Source organism: Charadrius vociferus, unplaced genomic scaffold (genome assembly GCF_000708025.1).
Source record: "Charadrius vociferus isolate BGI_N301 unplaced genomic scaffold, ASM70802v2 scaffold92, whole genome shotgun sequence".
NCBI lineage: Eukaryota > Metazoa > Chordata > Aves > Charadriiformes > Charadriidae > Charadrius > Charadrius vociferus.
This window is the reverse complement of record NW_009647874.1, coordinates 3,788,211-3,815,515: the sequence shown is the minus strand read 5'-3', so window position 1 is coordinate 3,815,515 and position 27,305 is coordinate 3,788,211. Positions and strand designations below refer to the sequence as shown.

At 44.4% G+C, this 27,305-nt stretch overlaps 1 protein-coding gene across 1 annotated transcript in view; it reads left to right on the top strand.

The window, feature by feature from the left end:
- NPAS2 (neuronal PAS domain protein 2) overlaps window positions 1–27,305 on the top strand; it is a 54,294-nt gene that overhangs the window by 6,593 nt on the left and 20,396 nt on the right. The window contains 8 exon segments of the mRNA XM_009883121.1: window positions 2,758–2,804; window positions 2,806–2,859; window positions 5,967–6,056; window positions 11,810–11,930; window positions 12,956–13,069; window positions 22,784–22,902; window positions 25,269–25,351; window positions 26,231–26,337. Of these exon segments, the coding sequence (XP_009881423.1) occupies window positions 2,758–2,804; window positions 2,806–2,859; window positions 5,967–6,056; window positions 11,810–11,930; window positions 12,956–13,069; window positions 22,784–22,902; window positions 25,269–25,351; window positions 26,231–26,337 (735 nt within the window).

Below are 27,305 nucleotides of genomic sequence, written 5' to 3'. Positions count from 1 at the left end.
AGGGAAGCCATCCCTGCAGCTCCTCACTGGACTGTGCAGGACTCAATTTTCTACAGTAAGCAGAAATCTCAGACCAGAAAAGACCACAATTTTTGAAGTTGCTTTCAGCAAATTGCATCCACAGCTAGCTGGTGTGCTTCACCCAGTTTGCACAAGCAGAAGCTACGTCACATTTGCACAGCGTGCAGTTGCAATAGCAAAGTTCAGCCTCAGAAAGCAGGAGTTTAGTTTTTTTTTAAAATGCACACAGCAGTGACAGCTAAGCCCCTCACACGTATGCCCTCACAGAAGGCAGAGGAGATTTCTGACCCTGCTGATCTATTCTGGTTGGTCTAGTTTCCAGTCAGTGAGAGGAACTTGTGCTGTGGGCTCCCTGGCATGTGGACATCCACCAGCAGTGGCCAATTGAAATGCTCCTCTCTTATAAATCAGGGCAGTGGTTTAAAACGGGGGTCTCTTGTTCTGCCCCAGTGAAGAAGAGGCTTCAGCAGGTGACCGTGGGGAATGTCCCCGGTCCTGCAAAGCAGAAAGGGCTCTTGTAAGCTGATGCATCACATCACCAGGCTCGCCTTCCTTCATCCAGCACCTCCTATCCTCGCTCCCCAGAGAGCTGTGGGTGAAACGGAAAAGAGCATGAAAACTCTTATATCATGACTCCCAACGTAACAGAGTCACAAATGTCAAACTTATTGAGGAAATAATTATAGTGGTACTGTTGTTAGAGTGCAGTTTCTCCTTAAATGAATTTCTGCCACAGACAAGATGATTTCATACAGGAGGGCACGACTAGGACATCTCAAAGTTTAATAATTGCATACACCTATTAAAAAATGACAGTAATAACATATCTTTTTTTTTTTTTAGCTGCCCAAGGCAGAGTAAAGGAGGATGCGAATATGCTCAGTTATAAAGCCAAGCAAAGAACGATCATATGAGGTTTGAATAAGTGTAGAGAAGTGTAGCTGATAGCCCAAATAATTTACTCCAAAAAGCACTTCATTTCTGGAAGAACAGCTAGGTAAAAGAAAGCTAACAGTCACAAATCCTTCCGCAGCAATTGGGTCAAACAGGGACTGGGTTTTGTGCACTTGCTAAAATAAGCAAATGGTATCTATTTTTAAACTAGATTAGTAGTCACACAATACAATATAAACCATCAGTGTTTAAAAATGTTGATTATCTTCAGCATACTTTGGATCTGGTTTATTCAATCGTGTTTCCCTTTTATTTAGTAGGCTAAACCAAGATTTTAGTTATAATGGAGGAGGAGGTCAATTTTCAGATTTTTTGCTTCATAAACAGCCGCCTCCTTTATAATCCAGAGAATCTCCCAAATCTCAAGTAATTCTAACAGTCGCTCTTTCGTGTATATCAGCTTTTCTAAGCTATGGATCTGCTGAAAGCATCCTATATTCTGAGACTATATAATGAAAAGCTGATGGGGGCTGATCTCTTTTTTTCCTTACCCTGTTTTTGAAATCTCTGTATAAGACCATGGGGGCTGTGAGCAGCCCCTGTGCTCTCAGTGAAAGCCCCCAGCAGTGCAGAAAGCGAGTCGAACGAGCTGGTAGAAGCAGACGGTGACATCTCCACTAATAAAGCCCGAATGGAGGCTTTGATTTCTTTCTTGGTGACAATATGCACAGGCACTGGTATAAATTTACTGTCTTTAATATCATTTAGCCATTTGCATTTCTCTGGCCAGTTTGCCTATGTGCTCCGAATAGGGAGCATTGGGTATTACATGCTCTGGAAGTGTTAATCAATAGGATTAATTAGCAGGCGGCGCCGAAAGGAGAAGACAGGCTGCGCTCAGCATCGCCCCACTACTAGTGCTGAATGAGGGAGCACTCTCAGCCAAGCGGAGTGAGCAGTGAACAAAACCAGTGCAAGTCTCTCTAAATTCGAAGATCCATCCCCTATAACACTGTCTGACGAGCTTTTTAATGCGTTATTCGGGTAGAGCTAACACGGGTGGCTGTTTTTTGAATGAGACGGCTCATCGTGGTGCGTCCAGCTGCCCCTGGTTTCAGTGCAAAGCTGTGACTCGTTACCCCTGTGCGCCTGCACCCCTCCACGGAAAGCCCTTGGGGAGCAAGCGACCTTAGGCTGCTGCTGGGCCAGGTTTGGCCAACGGCGGGGCAAAAACTCCCATGGTGTCTTACACGGCAGGGACGTCCTCACGGGCTGAGAGCACAGGAAACTCTCCTCTCTGGGCAGGATTTAGGATGAGGTGCTAGTGGTCCGCTGCAAGGCTGGTGCAAAAGCTCATTTTGGAGAAGAGAGCTGTTTGGGGTCATGGCCCTTTGAGGTTCCTCTGAAGGAGTTTTCTTGCTGCTCCCTATTTGGCACAGAAGCTGTAGCCCGAACCCTAGCTCTCTGGCATCCTCATTTGGAAGCTGTAAATCGTAAATATCAATTTGACACGTGCTAATCCCTGCCTTGATTTTAATTTCGTGCAAAGTGGTTTTATCTTTTGATCAATATGTAAGTAATGCTGATTGAGGCCAATGGTTATGTGAATACAGGTTCCCACTGCGGTCAGTTCAATCTGAGCGGTGTAAAAAATGAGGAAAACATTGCAGGATCAGGCTCAGTTTAGATAGTTGTTACTGTCTCTGTATGCAGAACCCATGCTTGAAAACTGAAATTTCTTAATACAAAGGTGATTTCTATCTTTTCATAGCAAATCATAATAGGCTTGCAAGATACAAGTTTTTTTAAATTTTAAAAAAATGAAATGTTTTATTTGTCTAGAAGTCTCGGCACAGACGGAGATTTCTGAAATTCAGCAGGTTTTTTTTGGACTGGAAGCCTTCATTTCTCAGCAACGAAGAATTCACCCAGCTGATGTTGGAGGTGAACATGCTTATATACCTTTCCTAATTTTGTCTAGCAGTCATGGAAATGCCAATGCGTCTAGAACAGAATGTCATCTGCAGTTCCAAAAGGTACTGCTGTATTTGACTGTCAAGCAGAGCTGTCACCGGGACAAGGGATTAGAGTCCCCACATGTTGCTTTTCCCTCTCGGCGGCTGCCGCAGCCTGCAAAGCTGCGTGGGGACTCCCAAGAAATGCAACTCAGGGGAGAGATTCAAATCACAGGTTGCATTTTATTTTTACAAACAGAGGTGAGGAAAAGGGCACGCGGCAGTTTTCCCTCCTGTTCTTGGAAGGCGTTATTATTACTTAATATTTATGCAAGACTCACACCTAAAAAGCAACAGAGTCGCATCCCTCTAGTGCTAGGTGCCGTACAAGCAGATAAAACCTGACGGCTCCTCTTGGTTTGATACAGTTAATACTTCCACTCCAATGATTTTCAAGGCCCTTATCAAACACTTTTTATTCTAACAGGAGCAGGGTTATTTTGCAGCGATAGTTTTTAAATTACCTTTAAATTATACTATAGGTGCTTTTAATGCTAGCTGGGATTTGAAGGGAGGTGACTCAATGGCATTTATGTAGGTTCAAGATGAAATGCAAATGAGCTGCTAAAATGTATTTTTCTCTCTCGGTAAGCAGCTAGAACCTTCTTTAGCAAGGATTTTCTCCCATACTAAACATGTGGAGGTTGCATTGCCCCATAGCATCCTTTGAGAACAAGCTTTTCCTCTTCCCACAAATGATGTGAACATGGGGCATGATCCAGGCTCTGGCCACAGGCAAAGAGGGATGTTGGGGGAGCAGCCTGACCCACCAAGGGGTGGCATGAGGCCGTGGCATGTTGCTGTCCCCCAGGGGCTGGTGGCCCCTCGGCCTTTGCAGTTTGTTGTGATGAGACCCCCTTGGTTCAGCGTGAAGAGACGCTTTGCTCATGTTGCACCATCAACCCCCCATTCCCATCTCAGTGCACGGGAACTTAACGTACAGAACTCCTGCAGTCTGCAGTGAAATATTTCCCTTGGATAGCAATAAATTGGCAGTTGTCCCAAGTAGCTGGGCCTTTGTTGATTCTACTTGTATGCCATACAATTTTAGATTAAAACAGTTGCTTTCAGTTTCCCAGCTTATAAATCACCTTCTTGCTACTGTGATTTTCCATGCCCTTCAAGATAACATTGGGTATAGGGATGTCCTGTTGAGCCAGCTGTTCATCATTCTCTTTTTTTTTTTGCCTTTCTACTAATCTTATTTTATTAACATTTGGACAAGACTGCTTGAAGTTTTTCCTGTCCTGTTATTAAAAGATGGGAAGGTTTTTTTCAAGCACCAGTTCAAAAGAGGCAGAGCATAATTGACTGTGATAATACATCAGCTTTCCTGAAAATGGCCTTTTCTTACCCCATTGAAAAGGCTGTCATCACATTACATAGCGGTGGGTATTAGGTTATGTTTGTCCATCTAGAACTCTTGCAGTAGCGAAATCTTTGAAGAGGGATATGCCATCTTACTGTTGGAAGGACCAGTTGTGAGTAAATAAAAATAGAATTATATGTGCACACATTAACTTGATTTTACCACAAAATTCTGATGTGAGTCACTTTGTATAATTTGCATTGGATATGAAATAAAGACTTGATTTAAAAAAAAAAAAAAACAGACACCTTCACCATAGTAACATGCACAATCCAGCTGCCTTGTAAAACCACTGCTCTCTTCTATGGGTTAACAGCTATCAAGCTTTTTCAGAAAACAGCTCAAATGTACTGCACTAAAGAAAAACATATTCTCTGCACTTAGATTAACAAAATCAAACTAACTATAGCAGCTGGAGGGTTTTCAGAGATGCTAAACACACGCTATTCTACTGGGGTATAAGTTATTGACCTGCTTTTCAAAGGATTGTAGCACCAGCAGATTCCCATTGACTTAAATAGTTGTGGGTGCTCAGCGTTCTCTGGAAAAAGGAACATATGTTTGTGTCTTTATTCAAGGCTTTGTGTTTTCCTTTTTTTTTTTTTTTTTCTTTTTGAAAAACAATTAGCATTTCCCAGTGTTCTCAGAATTCTTTCCCTTATTGAAGTCAGCGGGGGAGCAAGGATGTGCTGCGGCTCACAGGATCAACTGCGAGCCTGGCTCGGAGGCACGCCTTGGGTTTGCAGTAGGGTTTTTGTAACGCCGTGGCACCCTGTTTGCAGTACACCTGTCTCCTGACCAGGTGTTGCCTCTGGACCATAGTCGAACTCTGCTCTGATTCAGTGGTGCTTGCGGGGCCCGTACTGCTCACATACTGCAGGCAACGCTGGCTCCAGATCGCTACCTAGGAAATCTACCTAGATTTAACTTTGAACAAGATTTAGCTCAAAACTTTGCAGCCCAGACTAAAGAAGAAACTAATTTTGAAGGTGAAATTGCTGTCGTGCAGAGGATGGGGATAACGCTGACGTTCCACTTCAGTCCTAGGAGTGAAAGCGCTTACCGCAAGGTGGGATGGAAGTGAGGAAGAAATTCTGCAGAAGGGTGACTTTCTCTTGGAATGAGTTATCTAATACCATGACCTTTAAAATAAATCACTCAATTAAAACTCTGGCTAAGGATTATTTGATCATTTGCATTGCTTTTACTTACATGAAAGCCCAGTAATATACAATGTTGCATTAATACAAACTGAGATTTATGGGGTTTGCAGAGAAGTACCATTTTGAGATAGGACCGCATCCTTTCATCGTCCTTTGATATTTACACAGAGCTCAAATGTTCATTTTAATAACTTCCAAGGGATCCAGTCTTAGTCATTTTGCATTATTAAAATGTGTGATTAATTTAAAAACTGAGACATGAAATGTTCCTGTGAGCCCTTTGTTGCTTCAATAGTAGGTTTTACTAGACTACAAAGAGTGTTGTAAAAGTTAAATCAGACTGTGAAATCAGAGAATTACTGTTCTGCAAGCTGAGATAACATTCCTACAACTCGATAACAATATGGTCCTGAAGTCAAACAGTTTGGATCAACACACGATGAGATGTCCTGTGTACACCCCTCGTCCCTGTTAAAACACTCTCCACTTGTCTGTTTTCCTTAGGCATTAGATGGCTTCATTATAGCAGTAACCACAGGTGGAAGCATCATCTACGTGTCTGACAGCATCACACCTCTTCTAGGGCATTTACCGGTGAGTAAGTCTGATGCTGGCTTTTCTACTACGCATCGTAGGATCGGGCCCTGCATTTTTAGAAACAGATGTAAAAAGGGTGGTGAGTGGGTGGCATTTTCCTGAAAATGCGGTGAGGAGTTTCGTCCCTGCGTTATGCTGTGCGCTGCTGTTGATCAGCTCTGTTCTCTCTCCGCTTGATTCATACCCTTCAGGTTTTTGTTGCTATGAGCCACTCCGGCTTGAATGGAAAAAGCTCTGCGGGAATACTCCGGCCAGGGGAGGGACAGGGTGACCTGCCTGATCCTTTTCCATCTCTGATTTCTAAGCTAGCAGAGAATAGCACCAGTGCTGCTGGTGGCCCAGCAAGGAGCTTGTTAAGGGTCTTATTCTGCTCCCAGGGAGGTAAAGGACAAAACCCCCGTTGAATTCAGAGGAGTGGGAGTTAGCCGGTGGCCGCGGCCGAGCTGCCCCCGCAGCTCAGTTGTGCTTTCCCAAGAGGAAACCTCCCGGGAGGTGCTGGTGGAGCCAATGCTCGGCGCTTGGGTCCGGCACAAAGGGCTTGTTTCTTCTGAGGCTGTCGGCTCGTGCTGTGGGCGACACTCCTGCGTGCGCTGGCTTGGGCTGGAGGAGCAGGGGAGAGGGACTGCTCCAAACCCTGTTGCTAAGGCTGCTGTAGAAGAAATAGCACAATAATTAAGGATTAATCCTCACGCTCATTTTTAGTAGCTTGGTCTCAAATAAATACATGCCCAGGAGGAAAAAAAAAAAAAAATAGCTGCCAAATCATTATTGTACCACCACCCCCTGCCATGTTCTTAGGAAAATTACAATTCTTTTTCTCCCGTTTACTTTTTCACCAAACACATGTTATGTTTTCCATCCAGACAAATGTATTTCACACATGCTACCTTGCTGTAATACGAACAAAAATTATTTTCTTCTGAGACGAAAGGAACTTGATGAAAGGCGGCAGCTCCCTGTAAACGCAAGAATATTGCTATGCAACAACAAATTGAACTGAATCTATCTATATCAGTTTTCTTTAATCCTCAACAGTTGAGAAAACCAGTAGTTGACTATTTTCTGATATTTGCCTTCACTTCAAAGGCAGAGAAAGCCCTTGTCCTCCGTGCAGTCTCTTGGGTCCTCATTCACTTACTGATTTCCATGGAATTTCTTATTCTTTCATGGTTTGGGGGTTTTATTGCTGTCCCTTCCAAATGCTGATTTTTAGTGGAGACATCAGATCTGCTGTGGGAAAGTACTGCTCTTCAGGAAGACACATTTCGGACCCTGTGCCTAAAACCTTAAGCCCTGGCTGAACATGGATGGATTCAGGTTCATAATTCCTGAGTTGGACCACCAGGGACTAAATTGGTTTTCCATCCCTAGGTCATGCCTTGTGGGATAAACTTTGCCCAAAACCACGACAAGGATGACCCTTATTTTTTATTTGCACAGAAGCAGTACATAGCAGCCTGAGCCAGGGACCACACTGCCGGGGATGGAGGTGGGGCAGGAGTTCCCACAGACCTTCTCCGAGCTTATGGAGTGATAATGGTTGACAACTTCCCCACCGGCCCATGCGTGCGGAGTGACTGGGTGCATCCCAGAGACCACAACTGAGCAAGCAATAAGGGCTTCTGCCTGCCCGAGGTTGGCAAATCTCTACGGCCGTGGGCAGGGGCCCAGCTGAGTGTGCAGTCAGGTGCACACTGGGCATTTTAGTCTCGTGCTGCCCTTTCCATATGTCTTCTTAAGTTTTAGAACTGATCAGAGTGCTATCTGGAAAATCTGTGATGTGGCTTACTTTGCTTACCTCCAGGATCTATTTGTAAGCTAAATTCAGTCACTGTTTGAGGGACAAAACACCAATTCTTTCTCCTCTGAGGCTGCAGGGAAAAAAGGTATTCTGCAAAGCTTCTGCTTTGAGCACTGAAAGGGAAGCAAAACTGGGCAGAACACTGAGCAGAGCTCTCTGAGGGCCCCTATCAAGAAATCTGATGTATTTTTTTTCATTAAAAACATGAAAGACTCTGGTGCTGAGAACAAATATATCCAATTCTCTTTAATATAGCTTCCCTAAGTTCCGTGGAGTATTTTCAAACACAAACTTCCTCTGTTGTAATTCTAAATAGTTTGTTATTACAAGATCTGGAGGCTACTCCTAGGGTCGGTTGATGTAAAGAGAGGTTCGGCCCACACGGTAGGGTTGACTGGAAGTGAAGTGAAGTGAAGTGAAGTGAAGTGAAGTGAAGTGAAGTGAAGTGAAGTGAAGTGAAGTGAAGTGAAGTGAACTCCTGGAAATCTGGTAGCATACTCATAGCATTTGCCAGTCAGATGGTACGATACGACCCCAAGGCTATGCAGGTCTCTGGAGGAGGGTCCTCCCTGTCCCTTCTTGCCTGCTTTGCTGAGTGAAACAGTTAGTTAAACACAGGCAGCAGAGTGACTATTTCCAACCTGCAGGAGAAGATGCAGCTTTCTCGTGGAAGTGTCCTGTTCACGGAGTCAGGCAGAAGGTGCTGCACCTGCTCAGGGACTGGGAGAGCGGTGTCCATCTCACCCAGCTTTAGTCTCATAGTCGAGGGGTCCACACTCAGCACCTGTCCACATGATGATCCACAAGGGCTGGTGGGGACGTGGCTCTGCAAAGGCAGGAGGTCCCTGGCAGGGCTGAGCTTCTCCATGGAGGGGTGTCTTTCTCCCCAGGGGCTCCCCAGTGAAGCTCAGGCAGCCGCTCTCCTCTGTTGGGCACTTAGGTTAAACATCAGGGTGGAAAAATCCAGGACATAGCACCTTAGAGTGTACAAAAGTTATGCATGATGTGTTGCTGTTACAGGATAGCAATGGGCACCAGTGTAGGAGATACAGATTGATACAGGGGCCAAATCCCAGCACACAAGAGCAGAGCCATGTCGTTTTTTTGGGTTGATGGGAAAGAAGCCCGCCTCATTTGCAGCCCTCCACCTTCCCATTCCTGTGACCAAGCCTTCCCATTCCTCGGTTCCCCTGCCGCAGGAATAACTCATCATATTTCCTCCTCACCACCCCAAAAAACCAATGAAAAGGTGAGGAAGAAGCTCCATTTTGGAGTATGGCTGCTTTGTTGAAACTGCACAGATATTTAAGCTGTACATCAAATGACTGCAGAACTTGTGGCAAATTTACTGTGTATTGTTTTTAGAATGGACCGACATCTATGTATGCAAAGCTGTTGTCTCTTTGCCTGCTGTAGCTATCAGGGGTGAATACTCAGAAGTTTCTGCTAGCGGTATCCACAGATTCCGAGGTGCAGAGTAGATTCCAAGCTTAGCAGCATAAATACACATTAACATAGTTCATCTAACCACTCTACCCACAGTCATTGTAATTTATCTTTTATCCGCTTTCCCTGTCTCATTCAGCAATGCTTTGTGGCTGTGGCTGCCAGCGGGGCAGAACTGCCCACTGCAGAATAATTAGAATAATTAGACAAAGCTGCAAACTGTTCCCCTCCAACCGATGCATTTTTTTGTCTGCGATGATCAAATTTTGTCCATCTCTCTGGTCACCTTTTTGCCATGGCACCAGATGGCTGCTCTTTGGGTCTGGTGCAGAACTAACACTGAATAGCTTGCCTGGCATCTCCTACAGCTCCAGTGAGACCATGGAATATTTGCTTCCTTCTCGCTATTTGACCAGTCAATATATTCTTGATTAACATATTGATTCAAGGACATTGGAGTCTTGATACATACAAGATCCAGAAATTCCGTTCCGTGCGCTGCTTTACAGGTGTGCCTAACCTCTGCAGGAGGCAAGACTTGTGAAACACAGTAAGAAGTAGATACTTTATCAACTTTTTCATGCTCATTTAAAAAAAAAAAAAAATGGCATTCCCTAAGAGAAAAGATGAAAACCAAATGTTAAATTCTGGATATGGTACATAATGGCAGTAAAAAATATAAATGCCAGGACTTGCAAATCAATGAATAGCTGGTGCTCAGGGCAGGAGGTTGCCCTGTGGAACTCAGTGTGTGGAACAAAAGTCTTGTAACTCCTACCATACACATAGTCGCTGGCCTCTGCGGCTATCTCTTTAAATGGAAACGACACTGCAAAAAACTGATAATAGGTTTTGAATCCCAGCTCGGTCACAATAGGAAGACAAAAGGTGGCACATCCTCAGGTCACTGAAGAAGCAATAACGTGTTTGAGGAGCGGTGACAGCTCACATCTAGTCCTCCTGCACCTACTGCTGAGTGGATGTTAATTAACCCCCATGAGACTTATGTGAAGCTGGTGGATAAGTATCATTATCTACCATTTACACGTAGAAAGGGAATGAGAAGGAAAAATTACTTTTCTGAGGTTGTACCATAAGGACTCACCACTGCATTTTCCCATCAGGTGTTCTTTCTTCATATGCCCAAAACTACGTTAACAATGTACTATATTTTGTGTGAATATAAATGTAATGTTTATATACCTATCTATATAAACTGAATTGCACGCAATATCAGTAGGATGCATATTATGAGGTATATAGTAAAGTCACAAAAAATGTTTTCAAGTATTCATTACAAAAGGAATCTCCAAATAATGAGCACACGTAACACTTACAATTGAATAATCTAAAGTAATATATTATTGCATCAAGATAAGTGTATAAAGCACGGCACTCTGATTTTCAAAGTATACTCAACGCATTTCACTACTCTAAACAGGAATTCCACCCACAACAGCAGGCATGGGTGGAAAGCAAAGGGAAACCAAAGCACAATCTTAAGTAAATACATAAATAAATGATGATGATTAATAACTCGCCAGTCTCATACAGGGCTAACACATTTTTAACACAACTATACAGTCTGATAGCAGCTGCTCTGATGACACATGAAGCTGTGTTGATGTGCCAGCTCAGCCCAAGGTAGTCTCAAGTGGGATGGATGTAAGTTAATGCCACTAGAGGGTCATTTTATCTCAAGTCTTCCTTTCAAATACGCTCTTGTACCGTTAGGTTAGTCACCGTGCTGAACACAGTGACACCTTTCTCTTGGCAACCCTGAGGCAGACTCTTTGTCTTCTGCGCCCTGGGCTGGTCGTGGCCTTTTGCACAAATCCATTTCCTCTTTCCTTTGCCAAATCTCAATACCTAGATTTCTGATATAGGAGAGCCGGGGAAGGACTTTTGACAAGGGCATGTAGTGATAGGACGAGGGGGAATGGCTTCAAACTGGAAGAGGGTAGATTTAGATTAGATATTAGGAAGACATTTTTCACTCTGAGGGTGGTGAGACAGTGGAACAGGTTGCCCAGAGAAGCTGTGGAAGTCCCACCCCTGGAGGTGTTCAAGGCCAGGCTGGATGGGGCTTTGAGCAACCTGGTTTAGTGGGAGGTGTCCCTGCCTATGGCAGGGGGGGTGGGACTCGATGATCTTTAAGGTCCCTTCCAACCTAAACCATTCTACAATTCTATGATTTTCCAGCTCACTCCCAGATCTCCTCATTTAATTGTATGGACGTACCCGATGCATCTGATGGTCTCTGAGAAACATTAGGGGAGCACCCCTGAGTGCTGAGAATTGACCCGAGAACTGGCCCATGGGGAAGCGGCCGCTCAGTTTGCCCAGCAGCTTCCCCCCTGTTTTAGGCTTTGACAGGAGTCCCTGGAAATCAGTGGGAAAACTGTCAACTGCCACAAGTTTCATATCCACATTGCTGCGTGTTTCTGCAAGTGTTGCTCGTCGTGATATTTCTATTTTTCTCAAAGGTTCTTTTTCTTTGCAGTGTGATGTCTTGGATCAGAATTTGCTAAATTTCCTCCCAGAACAAGAACATTCAGAGATTTATAAGATGTTATCTTCTTGTATGCTTATGACAGATTCTGCCTCATCGGATTACCTAAAAAGTAAGTTTTATTTTATCTGTCCCAGTAAATGAAAAAGCACGGGCAGGATAAAAATTTTCTCTCTGAAAGAGTTTTTTATGTGATGTGCAATATAAAACTTAGGTACATAGCCTTTTAAAAAAATCTTGCCACCTGGAATGACCCTTTGGTACTACTTTTAGATGGAACTCATTGCATTTATTTTTACTAGGCTAAGACTACTTGCAGTTATGTTAATTATTAAATATCGTATCTTTTGAGACAGCTAAGGAAAATAGGTTAGCTGATGGAAATTGAGAGTTCGCCTGAGACAAATAACATCTTAATTGATATTTCAGCCTGTTCAAGTAAGATGCTGTCGAGAGATGTGCTAATGTCACGTACCTTTGGTTTGCATTATAGTTGAAAAGTAAAATCATTGTAATTCTTTTTCAAATTGAATTTTGTTTCTCTTAAAAACCCTTTTACTTGCCTCACCCTTACTCACTCTAGGAGGTAAGATGTAGGAAACCAGAAAACACACGATAATGTAAGAAGTACAGCTGCTTAATCTACTGTATATACAAAACCTGCAGCTGATCGCTAATATGCCAAAGCTAATTTAATAGATATTTTGAGGTAATTAGGCATAGTTTTCCAACACAAGATGTAGAACAGCTGTGAGTCGTGAAAAGCCTAAAATAGAAAAAAAAAAAAAAAAAAGCTATAAACAAAGGATCCAGTTCTCTCCTTTGCTACACTGATGCTTCAGTAGCGTAACTCCTGTGATGAAGGTGGCGTGAGAGAAGAGGGAGTCAGTCTGGCAGGCTGTCCCTGCGCTGCAGGCAGACCTGTGCCCGGCGCTGGACAACCTGCATCCCTGCAAGGCGCTTCCTTGCAGAGGCTCTGATCCTACAATGTATATAGCACATGGGGGTACAGAACTCAGAGCGGTAACAAGCCGCTCTCGTGCTTCCAGTTGCAAGATTGGGGTTGGAAGACACCGTTGGTTGTGTTTAGCTTATGTAGTATATTTATTTCTTCTTCTTCTTCTTTTAACAATCCAGCTGACAATGAACTAGAGTTTTATTGTCATCTTCTGAGAGGAAGTTTGAACCCAAAGGAATTTCCAACATATGAATACATAAAATTTGTAGGAAATTTTCGGTCTTACAGCAATGGTAAGCTTTAATTGTTGTATAAATGTTACTTTAGCTGTGTAAAATAAAATATAAGTGTTGCTCCATTGAACAAGACAGGCTTTTAACTGAAAGGACTATTTCTAACATTATGGGGTAAATTTTGCTTCCCATGGATCTCGCAGCCGATTTGCAAAAGCTGGACGAATACCTATGAAGAGTGAAATTGTGTTAGTTGCTTTTGTTATTGCCCTTCACTTGTTAGCAGTGATCCTGGACTCTGGGTAAGTTTGCAAATAATGACAGGTTCAGAAGAGGGTTGCTTTGTGCTCACTAATTCTGTGTGCTAAGCCCGCACCTATCAGCCAAATAATAAGCTTTCTACCTTATCCACGGGCTTACATTAAACACAAATTCTGTGCCAGAACTGGTAATCTGCCAAATCTGCCCTCTCACCCTTCCCTGCAAAATTTTGGGGAAAGGCGGCAGTGCCGCGTAATTGAGTGCCTGCCCCCACCGCCTCACGCTGCAGTGAGAGGTCCCCTGCCGCTGGCATCGGGGTGGCCGAGGATGCTTCCACCCGCCTCCCTCTCCAGCTGCCATTTTACATTCCTCTCCAGCACTGCAGAACCCAATGCTCTCCAAAAACAAGCAAACAAAAACAACAACAACCCCCAAAAAAAAAGCAAAGAAATACAGTCAGCGTAGTCGCTAATGCACCACAGTCAGTCTAGGGAAACCATCTTTCAAGGGATGAAGAGCAGATTTCCACCTCGCCCCGTTCCCTAACAAACAGATTGCTGCACGGCCATTAGTGTCAGAAATGAAATACTCTTTTATTACTTTCCCTTCTCCTGCCGGCCCAAGTTTGCTTTAGTTACTTGCCTGATTGAACTCCAGAGTGGCATTTCCAAAGTTGCTGGTATTGTTCCAAATAGGTCATCCTCAGCAAAAAAATTCCCCACCGAGCTTTCCAAAAACCGCATGCCACACTGCGAGAAAAAAATGTCCCTGTCCCCATTTAACTTTCTGCTCTTGCTCCACATGACTAGAATAGAAACCGACGTGCAGGATGGAGATATGTATTTCTTGTTTGGTGCCATCTGATTTGAGGCTTTATTTGTATAAAAAAAAAAAAAAAATGTAACTGCCTGTATGCTTTCTAGTTTGAATGAAGCAAAATGCGGCTGCCTGACAGACGCACACACCAAGCTGTTCTGTTTTCTAGAGCAGAAACCGGATTTCAGGTGCTGACTCATAAGGATACATTTCTACCAGGGGAATTTCTGATCCATTTTCTTCAAGGATTTTCAGCCTTTTATTTTGGAGTGACCTTAATATTGCCCTCTTACCCATTAGGATCCATATCCCAGCATTTCTATCAGTGGCTATTTCTCAGAAGAAAGATAAAACTTGCGTTACAGATAGCTTCCCTAGCTTAATGCATATAAACTAAAGGGGAAAATATTGATTTCAGAAGACACCAGATCATTTTCCAAAGACCCCAACTTATAGCTTTCTAATAAGACATGTGCTTTCTGCTTCAATTTTTTAATTTTTTTTTCCTTTGTGCCACTTTTTCTAAGCCTTCCACTTTATTTTGCCTCTTCCACTTTCTTCCCACCTCTGCCACAGTCTGACTCTCCGTGCCCCTGCCCTGTGAGATGGTGCCTCCTGGACCCCTTCCCTTTTCCCCATCGCAGAACAGCACTTGCCCATCCCGACTTTAGTTTCCCCAGCCCAATGCAGAGCCTGATGGAAACATTTGGTTCACCAGCGCGTCCCCAGCACTGCTCCCTTTTGGTCGGGGGTGACCCCCATGGACCCCTCTGCCCAACCCCACCAGCCTGGCTCCTAATCCAGCCACAAAAACACCTCCCAGCAAAGGTGGAAGCAAGTGCACCAGTCTCACGATGTAGCAGCAGCGAACTCAGCTGATAACCTTGGGCCAAGGACAGAGCGAGCAGCCGGAAGAGGGTGCAAACCTCTGAAGCGGCTGCCATTAGCTCCACCGGGCTTCTTGCGTCAGCCGGCTGCACCCTGAGCAAGGCATGGGGGACATCAGCTCAAGCGAGCATCGCATGAATGCAGCCACCCTTCGGGCAGCTTTCCAGCCCCAGGGCTGGGGGCAAACAGCTGTGGTTTGGCACGAGGACTTGCCGCACAGACACCTTTGAGCATCAGATGGGAGCAGCGGTGGGCTGGGTTCCCACCTCTGCTTGGCCACCCACACCTCAGGGCACCCCGTTATGGGGCACCATCTCCCCAGCCCACGCACCCCAGGGCTGTCACCTGCTGGACCTGCCAGTAATTGCTCTCCTCTTCCTCCCATTAAATAAATACGCATCCTCCAGGTGTGAGGCCAAGTGGGCAAGAAAGACAGTGGTGGGAATGGAGAAGTGGGGGGGGAGACGTATCACTCACAGGGCAACGCTTGTCCTACGTGCGTAGGATCAGCTGGCCCCAAATCCTGCTTTTTGGAGGTGTTTGTGGAGGAAGGAGGCTAAGCTAAAGAAAAGAGTCAGCTGGGGGAGAAAGACAGAAATTGCAAATTAAGCTTAATTAGCAGGAGATGTTCCTTATGAATGTATTCAAGAATGCTTTTCCCTGTAGCTTTTCACAGCAGTGGAAGTGTTAGCATGTTTTTACACATGGGAGACTGATACAGGATGTTCTTCTCTAAATACAAATCTCTGCCGTTCCTTTTTAGCCACCCGATGCCAAATCCTACCTTTGTTTCCAACGGTTTGCTGAGCAGACCCTGAGTCCGCCCTGCCTGCGCGTTCCTGCCGCAGGGACACCAGAGCCTCTGGGGCCAGGGAAGCTGTTTTATCCCTGGGCAGGCTGTATCTCATCGGGATACTTAACTATTCCATTCTCATTAATGTAGGGTTGTGGCAGTGACAGTCCTAATGCATCTTTTGTCTTTCCTTCTCACTTAACCTTCGCTAATGTTTTGGAGAATTGGTAGGTTCCTTTTTTGCCTCCTTCAACAGAAATGTCACTAGCTTTATTCTACTTCCACATAACCTTTTACGTAACCTCTCTTGAATTATCACCTTCTTAGGCTCATTTTATTATAGTTCATTGCTCATATAATGGTCCTACTTGGGGCAAGGGGGTCACGTGTGCCGGAGTCCCAGTCACCTTGCCCCCCTCCCTCCTCCCTCATACCTTCTCTGTTAATCACATTGTGACTTATGGCCAAGAACATCATATAGGGATGGGTTTGAATGGATTAATTTGAAGGACTGAGGCTTAGAAAGCCAGTTAGGGGCTTAACTGCTGTCCCTAACTGTAGTGGGAGCTCTGGGGCTTTAAAGGCCATTGTACTGAGATGCCAGAGAGAAATTTTTTTCTGCTAAAGTAGAACAAATACCTGATATCTACCAAGGTGGCTTGTCACCAGGATTGCTGTCAGGAAGCCAGATCACGCACAACCTACGTTGAACCCATGCCACTCCTCCAGAGGAGCAGTCACTGGCATCTTCCCCCATCCCAGAAGGGGCAGGGAGATGCACGTGCAGCCCCCAGAAACTGCCGGGGAAAGTTCCCATAGCTCACGGCATGTGTTCAGTCTTTCAGAAGATCACCGTCCCTAGAGCTCCTGGGCTCAGCTATAGCCGGAGGCTGGAGGAGCTGCACGGCCTGGTGCCAGGGTGAGCAGGAGGCTCCACGCTTGGGCTGGTCCCGGGGATGGTGTGCAGGAGGCTGTACTCCGCAACCCCTGCCGCAAGGATATTTCTGCAGCTCTGCCTACACCAGGGGTGCCACACGAGCCGCCTGCACACGAGTGAACCCCCCTCGAAGCAGCTGTGCCCAAGCGAGAGCAGCCGACCGGCGCGACAGCAACGCGAGCTGCGCGGAGTGACTGCATGAGTCACTGGCTGTGCTAAATCAAATACAAGAGATTTGATTTTCCATTTGGGAGGATTATATAATCATCATTAATTAAGCTTCAATGAGAAAAGCAGGACTTTAACCTGACGTGAAGACTCAGTAGTCCCTTGAGAGGAGGGGCGGTGGCCCATGGGCCACTCAGAAGAGGAAGGTGGAGTTCCCTCTTTGCTTCTGTGAGAAATGCCTACCAGCTCTCAGAGCATGAGGGTTTTTCTTTCTATTTGTAAATAGGAACTCTTTACAATATTTTTATATATTTCAGGTTCTGGTCCTGTAGTCCAGATTTTAACAACAGAGATGAATATATGCAAACATCTGAGGGAGCCGAGGGCCATCACTGTACCCGTTGACCAGTAGTACCTGATAAGGGGCAGAGTCATTTCAGCATCACCAATGAATAATGCAATGGCTCCCATCCAGTTTTGCCTGAGGGCTGAGCGGGGAGGCAAGTAATAAAGATAACCCTCAAAAAAATCCACAGAAATGCTTAGGTCCCAGTCTAAAATGTCAAATTAAGTGAGAATAAATTATTTTACAAAGCCGCTTAATAGCTCACTCTGATAAGAAAAGATAAGGCGGGCTGGATTTATCCCTCCTGTGAAAATTGTTTGTACGTTTGTAAACAGAAAAAGATCTCTCATAATTATATAACCAAATATTGGCTTTGGTATCCTATTTCTGAGATGACATACTTGCTTAGAAACTGAGTCCTGCCTTTCAAAGTGTTCACCAATATAAAAAAGGACCACCAGCATCTTTAAAGTGGCAGATCTGTCCTTTCATCCAAAATGCCTGAAGTTTTCCTCTTAAAAGAGGAGATAACCATTAAGTGAAAAGAGTTCCTGATCAAGTAATATAATTAAATATTATAGTGGAATCTAAAACTGTGCATTTTTGTTCCCAATTACATAGAAACTCATGAAGTATCTGTTTACTGGATGTTGATAATAGCAGATACTCTACTGTTAGCTGATATATCTCTTAGAGATAATAACCATCAAGAAAATTATTACGCTGGGGAGAAAAAAAAATCTTTTCACTCTCAGAACAATTAATTCAATCTAAATTCCCTTTTAGAGGAAATAAACAGATTTTTACAGAAGATACATTGATCTTGAGCCTCCATAAGCATATGCAGAAACATCTGATAACAAGAACAACTCAAACTGAAATGAGTGTTTTGATCAGAACCAACAGCCGCATATTGTTATTTAATATCAATAATATTGTAGAAGCTGCAGCTAGCAATCTGCAGTGCTTACGCTGGCCTCTCTATGGCCACTTAAGAAAAAAGGTGCCGTTCCTGTCCTAAAGAATTTACTTGGGGTTCACATCAACACAGGATTTCGAGGTGAGAAACAGCAGGAAGAAAAGAGGAGAGAGTAGATCAAAGTAGACAAGTGGTGTATGGACACCGTCACTGTTACTCATCTGAAACGATTGAGTGCAGTCTGGCTTCCCACTAGCACTTGAGATTTCTTCATTATATATGTTAACTGCTGAATATTCTGTTTGTCTGTGGTCCGAATTTATTTATATGAAACAGTCTGGATTTTATTCTGGTCTGTTTGGCTCGTATTTTTTGAAATCACTGTTCAGTTTGTCCGACAGTCACTAAGGCTGGTTCTTTAAACATTAACATCTACCAACAAAGTAGGAAGGAGGGATTTCTTTCAAATGGCATAAATGAGAGGGTTGCTGTTATAGGAAGGATATGTTTTAAACATCCTAAGTTGAAATAAGATGGCCGAGCAACTGACTGCTGTACTATTATTAACTGAATAATGTGGCATCTGGGTTTTTTAAATGTGTTTTCATTCATTTCATGTGGCATGATTTATATCCCTAAGGATAAAAATCTTTTTGTCTATGGTAGTTAAGAGCTTGGATCCTTATATAGTACTTATTTTTGACATCTTGTCCTTAGTGTCCTGGTCTGTTTTTATAAAAACAAAACCAAACAGCAAAAAAACCCCAACCCTTGTATATAAGCACATCAGTTTCTTTCTATTGTCTTATATGATAGTTACAGGTAATTTAATACTTCTATTAAAGAATATTGTGTAGTTCTAGGAGCAGCAGGTCTGATAGGTAACCACAAAAACTATTAAAATTTATGCTAAGGAGCATCAGCTAACTGATATATATGAGACAACTGTTTCACCTTTCTGATGATGTATTTAGCTTTGCCACATGACCTTCTAATTCCCTACTTAGCATATTTTGTCTAGATCATTTAATTGTGAAACACACATGCCCTCATTGACCCGAGCCCGCCTGTTTATAGCCAGCTTAACATTTTCATCAGATGCCTTCTGAGAAAAGCACTCCAAAACCTGTATTTGACTTATAAATGTTAATATAATCAGGAATAGCGTGGCCAGCAGGGCTAGGGAAGTGATTGTCACACTGTACTCAGCACTGGTGAGGCCCCACCTTGAGTACTGTGGTCAATTTTGGGCACCGCGGTATAAGAAGGACATTGAGGTGCTGGAGAGGGTCCAGAGAAGGGCAGTGAAGCTGGTGAAGGGTCTTGAGAACAAGTCTTATGAGGAGTGGCTGAGGGACTTGGGGCTGTTTAGGCTGAAGAGAAGGAGGCTGAAGGGAGACCTTATCGCTCTCTACAAATATCTGAAAGGAGGTTGTAGCGAGGTGGACATTGGACTCTTCTCACAAGTTACAACCGATAGGGTAAGAGGAAATGGCATCAAGTTGCACCAGGGGAGGTTTAGGTTAGACATTAGGAAAAACTTCTACACTGAAAGGGTTATCAAAGACTGGCACAGGCTGCCCAGGGGAGTGGTTGAATCGCCATCCTTGGATGTACTTAAAAGCCATCTAGGTATGGTGCTCAGGGACATGGTTTAGAAGTGGGCCTGGTAGAGTTAGGTAACGGTTGGACTTGATGACCTTAAAGGTCTTTTCCAGCCATAACGATTCTATGATTCTATGATGAGAGCCTCAGACTTCATCCTATATTTTCCATTCCACTGTTTTCTGTGGTGCTCTCAGAAAGTTCGCTACTGAACTTTGCTACTTCAAGATGTTATGTGTTTGTTTTAAAGATATTTGGAGAATTGTAAAGTACGATTTTTCAGAAGGCATGCTTAAAAGATTATGCCAGGATATTTATTTTTTTTTTTTTAATTCACAGAACGATCTCTTTTTTTAACTACACTGTAAAAGTTATCAACAAAAAAACTTGAAATTTGCTGACCGGCTGCAAGGGCAGAACAAAACAGGCTGTGCAGACGGAGCTGTGAGAAGAACAGATACCGACAAAATAAGTCAGGCAGCAAAGTAATTCAGAAAAAAAATGTGGGATTTTTTTTTTTCTTTCAGTTATTGTAGTTGTTATTTTTCTGATCAAGATGTACATTTCAAGGTGATGCAAGCCTGCATCATCGAGGCTTGTAGTGCTTTGGGCTTTGTGAAGGGCAGCTGAGTATGGAGATGGCACAGTAGCTGTTCGAAGACTGGATGACTTTCAGCCAGGCCAGCTCTGTCTCACCTCCTTGGGCTTATTCATTCACCGTTGCTAAGTTCAACATTCCCTAATGTTGTGATGAAATCCCAATGTTAGCATATAGCTGTACTATATGATAATTATTACCCTTTAGTATTGCATTTACCTCTTGGAAATACAATCGTATTTTGTAAATGCCACATTCAGGGCTGTATGCTGCTCTCTTCTGGGAATACATCTCAAGCTCATGGCTGTTTCCATCAAAGGATGTAAAAAAGCCATCCACTCTCTTTGCTGCCACTGGGTTTCCACTGGGTATTTCTTCTGCAACCAGTGTCATTTGCAAGCCCATGGATTCCCTAACCAGGTTAACTTTGGAGGCTGAATGTGCTTATCTTACTTTCCTATCTTAGAGCACAGTCTGCAAACATTTGCTACTGAACTTGGCTATTAGAAAGAGAAATGGCCCCATTACCTTCAAATGTGACAACATATTATGTAGTAAGCTTGGAAGTAACTTTTTACAATGCCCTTAATGTGGGTTTATAGCAATACCATTAATTTTTAACAGGACTGGCTACAGAAATCGACAGACTTACAAAAATAATCCTATCAGAGAAGAACCAATAACTTTTTGCTCAGGCTTCTCCTTTTTCCTGTAGCTCCTAACTCTTTCTTCTTTTTTTCCACCTCTTGTATTAATAATCCCATAGAAGCCCTCACGTATGCACATAACCCCAGGAGCAGAACAGGAATACATATTCCTACGAAGTCCCCAGAGCAAGTGTGCTTTGCTGGTGAAAGGAGGAGAATTTTGCCCATATTTTTTATCTTAAAATCCAGTCAGCCATGCCCTCCAGACTCAGCTGAAAGAGTGGGCTCTAATCTCTGTGGACGTTCACATCTGTGTCGCCTTCTCAGATGAGGAATCTCTCTTCCCCTTTTTGGCACAATATATATTGTGCTCACAGTGGACTAAATCACAGGTGTGAATTCTCCTCAGAGTACTTATTTTTCTGTGTCATACCCTGTTACCCTCGTTATCAGCTATGTATCATTATTCGAAGGCTTTTAATAGGTTGAACTGGGTTCCAAAAGCACACGCGATAAGTTGAGACTTCTTCAATCTCTACAATTTATGCTAGTGAACTAAAGCCAAGAAGCACCCCAGAATAAAAATTGCTAGTGATCTTCTCCCTAAACAGATAAAAACCTCTTCATTTTTACAGGAATAGACATGCTCATCCTTGCTTTGTCCCACGCAGAAGAGACAAAATGTAGGAAACTTCATAAAGTTGGACATAGTGGCCTAATAGTACAGAAAGATAGTTTCACATTAGCATTGATCCCTATTAGCATTAGAATAACTAATATTGGTGAACCTTGGCTGCTAGGTGGGACCTTCTCTGCCCCCATAGAAGGTAGCTGGCTGGGCAGGACAAGAGCCGATGGGGCCAGCCCAGTTCCCACCACAGCTTTGCACACAGGGTTTTTTCACTGCTGTAGGAGCAGGATTACCATCTCTAAACAGCTCAAATTTGGATGAAGAATTTGCATTACGTCATTCTAACATGGGACTGTGGGCTAGCTTAAAGCAACACATTCTTTTGGCAACGCATCTTTATGGCAGGAGGTGCTAGCGGACCCTCAAAGTGACACAAAAGCCACGCAATCACGAAAGACACAGATAAAAAAACATACACAAAACCTGTAGCCACATCGCATCCAGTTTTTCCTTCTGCCCAGTGTTTCAGGAGACAGCAGGCCATCTGCAGGCTCAGACATGCCCAGCTCTTGAAGCCAGTGCTGTACACGGGGTCCTCTGCTCCTCTTTAAACCGAGGAGAACTTGAGCACGCTGGGGATGGTTCTCCTTAGATGCAGAAGATGCACTTCAGCAGCCGAGAATCGCAAGCAGCCTCTCGCTCGCTCGCTGAGGACTCGCTGGCTGTGGGCCCCAGTGTTTTGCCACTGATGACTTGACGAACTCTCTTCAGCTACCTCCCTTCTTGCCAAGGCTTTTTTTCACTGCCTCGTGGAAGCTGGCGCGCTAGGCACACTGCAGCATATATTTTTTTCTTGTGAGTGGTGAAAAAGAGCAATTGGATGCATAGGGTTTCTTTCCAGAAAGCTGGTTTATGCTCTGTAAGAAGGCTTGGCCTTATTTTTATCAGGATTAACCTATAACATTCATACTTGAAGTTAAGCTCTGATGTCTTTCTGCCTAACATGACGGCCTTGGATTTAAATATATGCATATCAGCTTTAAAAGCTTTTAGAGCAATTCTCTGAATAAAATTAGTATTAGTACACTTCAAGTGTGCAAAATATTCAGGGAGAACAAATCTCGTACGAGGCATGACTCTGGGTCCCTTTTTTTTCCCTGCCTAGTGCCTAACTCCACATGCAATGGCTTTGACGAGGCTGTCCCAAGGGCTTACAGAACATCCCCGGGAAAGCAGATCTGCTTCGTTGCGACTGTTCGTTTGGCAACGCCTCAGTTTTTAAAGGTAAGGGCAGACCCTGGATGCAGAACTTCTCAAAAGACTTTTAGACGGGGTGACACGCAAAGTTCATAATTTTGCTAACTGAATGAATTACAGATATCACATTTCATGCATAAAAATCCAGTGAAGAGGATTATCAGTGCAAGCCAGGACCTGCGAAAGCGGTGTCACTTCTGCCCCCTTTGCACGGGAAATGGGAACCCTCCTTGCATGAGGAATTGCAATGTCACTTTGAAATTGAGTTCTTTGTTGCTGCTTTCTGTTCCTGCGATGGGACAGTGTACAGATGGCCACGAACGCTTTCATTTGAGTCACTCGATGTCTTTGGGTGACTGCTGCTAGTTCCTCTTCCACAAGATCCTGGTAGTAAGATAGCTGTTTGTGGAAATACAGATAGACCCAACATTGTGCCTGGCACTGTGGTTCCCTAATTAACAAATGTGAGCTACTGCATCAGGTGTCCCGTCCTCAGAGGTTAAGAGATTAAAAAGTGTAATTGAGACCTAGCTGGTATGAAATCACTGCTCCCTTGGCCTGGCTCCATTACTGCTCAGGGACCTGCAGGGCACTCTTGACTGATTCATGGCCCCGGCAGGCAAGTATAGTCCCTTCTGGATAAGTGAGGACACTTCCCATAAATCTTAGCCGCAGTAATCATATTATCAGTAGAGGCTGGAGTTAAGGTTCTCTGAGAACCCTGAAAGCAAATTCCCTTGTCTTTGGGTAGCTGACATCTCAAAATAAACAGGGAAACGAGATGGGCTGCACGTTGCAATGAGCTGCCCAGTGCTGGGGGGGATGCAGCTGCTGAACAACCCAGAGAAGGTGTTAGCTGCTGAGAAACCCTGCGCAGTGATCTCTTCAGTTCACCTGGGTGACTCATTTAACCCCCGGTCTTGACGTCCTCCTCTAAAATGAAGGCAAAAATATTTATCTGACTGGTTAAGCAAGGCAGAATCAGCATTTTGGTTGCACATATCAACGTTTGCATGTTGCACCTTGAATTTTAGGGTATGTTCTTGGCATCAGCATGGATTTTGGTGTAAACTGGAGAGGGAAGGAGAGAGGAATTCAAGGTGTGTGTGAAGCCTTTTGCCAATCTGCAGCTAGCAACTTTAATCACCTTTGTGAGCATTGATACATACCAAATAAATGCTTGATGGCAGTGCACCTCAGCTTGTCCTGTGGTCCCAAGAGGGTTTCAAACATTGGTGGCCTGAAAGAGTTCTTTTCCTGAGAGTGAAAGCCATGAGAGAAGTGGCAGAGGAGATGATGAGAGGGTGTCACTTGCACAGGGAGACATGGCACCAGGGAGCAGGACAGCAGCATCAGACGCAAGCGGGCAGGTTGTCCTTAACAGTGATGATGGAGACCCTCCTGCAGGAGAGGCATGGGGGACACAGTAACTCTGGACGCCACCAAATCCTGAGTGCTGATGCTGGCAAGTCCCATCCAGGGGTCTCCAGGATGACATCTCGTTGAGCTGGAGTTGCCCGTGCAAGCCACCAGTAGGAGAGCAGAGGTTGGCAGAGGGGAGCTGTGAGTGGGTTGGGAGCTAGCTGTGGGGCACGCAGCCAGCCCCAGCTCACACATGGGTGTACACCGCGGTGTCATCCTTCCTCCCCTTCCCACCTCCGCCCAACAACTCATCTCTGCCAACTATGGAAGATGTCCTACCTCACAGGCAGCCTGTGCCCTACCTCCTGTAATTCACTCATTAATTATGATTCTCATGAGCTCCCAGGGCTGCTGTGGGTCTGAAGGGTCAGCTTCTTCACTGCGGGAGTGAAGCTTAAGGCAATACCACTGCCTTGGACCCACCTGACGGCCCCTACGCAGGTTGCCTGTCTGAAGAGGCACTTCCTCCTCCACAGCGCGTAGCATCCCCAGCTATTGAGTGGGAAGGAGAGCGTCTCCCCTTTCTCAAAGAGGACTTGGAGGGCAGACATCCAAAAGAGCCAGGCAAGGACAGTGGGTATCTTAAGTAACACAAAGAGAGCGAGGAAAGACGTGGCAAACCCAGGTGGGACCAAGCACAGGCTGGATGTTGGGAAGGGGCATTGCTCCTCGGGGATGTGGGGGGCACAGCTCTCACACCCCGGGCACTGCTTCAAAGCCATAAAAGCTTTGGCACCCCAAGGAACAGCCATGGCTCTTAAGCCCATGTGCATCACAAGTTCTTCTCCCCAACCCCTGCAAAAATGTTGGCATTGATAAATATAATAGATTGCTCTCTGGAATTACCAGAAAACATGTAGAATCCTCTATTTTCTCCTCTTATGCGCCGTGTATTTATAGCTAACAAAAGCTAGATGAAGCAGAGTGGTGAAGCCGCAACTCTTACTAAGTTGGTTTTCTTCACCATACAGGAGATGTGCATCGTGGAAGAACCTCTAGAGGAATTCACATCAAGACACAGTCTGGAGTGGAAATTTTTATTCCTGGATCACAGGTTGGTGACAAGAAAAGCACTCCTCATTGTGTTCAGTGCTTGTCTACTGCTATTTTCATAAGTGCAATTCTCTCAAATAGTGTTATGTTTCACATCTAAACAGGAGGCCAACCACCGAAATTCCTACAAAAGATGGTATTTACTATTTTAGCCTGCATTTATCGCTCTTTTAAAACAAAACTACTCTGTCTCTCAGGCCGAAATTGTGATAAGCTTGTTCGTGTTTGCTTTAAAAATACCAATGGACCAAAGTCTGTCTCATGGCAAAATCATCTAATTATTATACAGCTGTGGAAATCATTCTTTCCAAATCCTGCCATTGATACATGTGCAATTCCCACCGAATTACGGAGGGAAAGTCTGTGCTGGCCTGAGGCAACTGCTGGCAAAGGTACAAAGCAACTGCCGCAGCACGCCACGGACGAGCTCTGCGGACACCCAGAGGGAAGCGGCACAGATCTCCCCTCCTGCCCATCTAGTCCTGGCAGATGATGGCTTCCTATCACCTCGCCACATGTTTTTCCCCATGCAGGGACTGCGGGAGCCGCAGCACAGCCCCTGACCAAGGAAGAGCCAGGGAATGGGTCCCTCACAGCAGGGTCTTGTGTGAAGGTCCCCAAAAGGCTGAGTTGCTTTCCACAACCACATTTTCCCCGGAAAGATGGGGTTGTCATGGCCATGTCCTGGCAGGAAGGTGCCGTGCCCAGCCGGGCATCCCGGGCACAAGGCGGGGAAAAGTCAGGATCTGGTCCCCTGGGGTGGGCGACTGTTCACCGACGAGTGAGAGCAGATCTGGGCTTTTTACGTATCTGTGTCAACATGCAGAACTGCTGTTTCTTTCGTGGTTTATGAATTCCCTTATATTGTGCCTAACCGCAGAGCACCGCCGATTATAGGATACTTGCCTTTTGAAGTGCTGGGTACTTCTGGCTACGACTATTACCATATAGACGACCTAGAGCTGCTAGCAAGGTGCCACGAACACTGTAAGTATCGCACAGCCCGGGTTCCTGTGGAGTCACTGGGACACCTCTCCTCAGTGAAATGTAGTTTCTGTTAAAATTGGTTTGAACTTGTAAGGGGAGGTTTGAACTTGGCCTCACACCTGTATGTCTTAGCGGAGTTAGAGCAGAGTGGGGACACTGCAGCTGATCAGCATCTGGGCCAGACTTACTGAGCTCTGAAAAATACGATTTTACCTTCTGTATCCCCAGAAGCAGTCAGCGAGACTCACTGAATGGATAAAATACACCAGATTAGACCCTCACTCTATTAGTAAAGAATATACAGGAATAGTTCAAGCAATTTCAGAGGAGATCCTATTTTGTAAAATTCTGGTGGATTATTTACCCTAATGTTGTGCACTGTGTCTTTGTGATTACCTGTGATTATTTAAATACAGTCTATTAAGTTTTATTTGAAAAACTCTTTCACTAAGTAAAGAAAATAAGGCAATCGTTTTCAAATATTTGCTTACAGAACTGGCTGGCACATCTCATTTTACCACCTCTGGGTGGCCTGAAAATACCCCATCAACATTAGTTTTTATATGTTGACAATAAAATTGAGAGGGGCTAAATATATGCATGCTTGGGAATCCCTTGAAATCACTGGGAGGGAATGCAGAGATTAATTTTGTCAGTGAATCTTTAAAACCTTTAATACACGCCAGTTTACTGCACTTTGAATTCTTGTCAGTCTGGGAATTTTCTTTCAGTTTCAAATGATTTTTGTCTTTGCAAAATGTTATCTCCTATACTCACTTCATTCTGAATCCATTTGCACACAATACTCACCTTTTCAAGCATTTTTATCCTGTACTTTTCTGCTATAGAACTTAAGATGAACACTCCTAGAAATTAATCCCAGATGCCTAATTAAGCAGTATGTGATCAGCACATAAACCAGGGTAAGATCTGTGTTTAAGTTGTAGCAGACATTAATGCATTAGTGT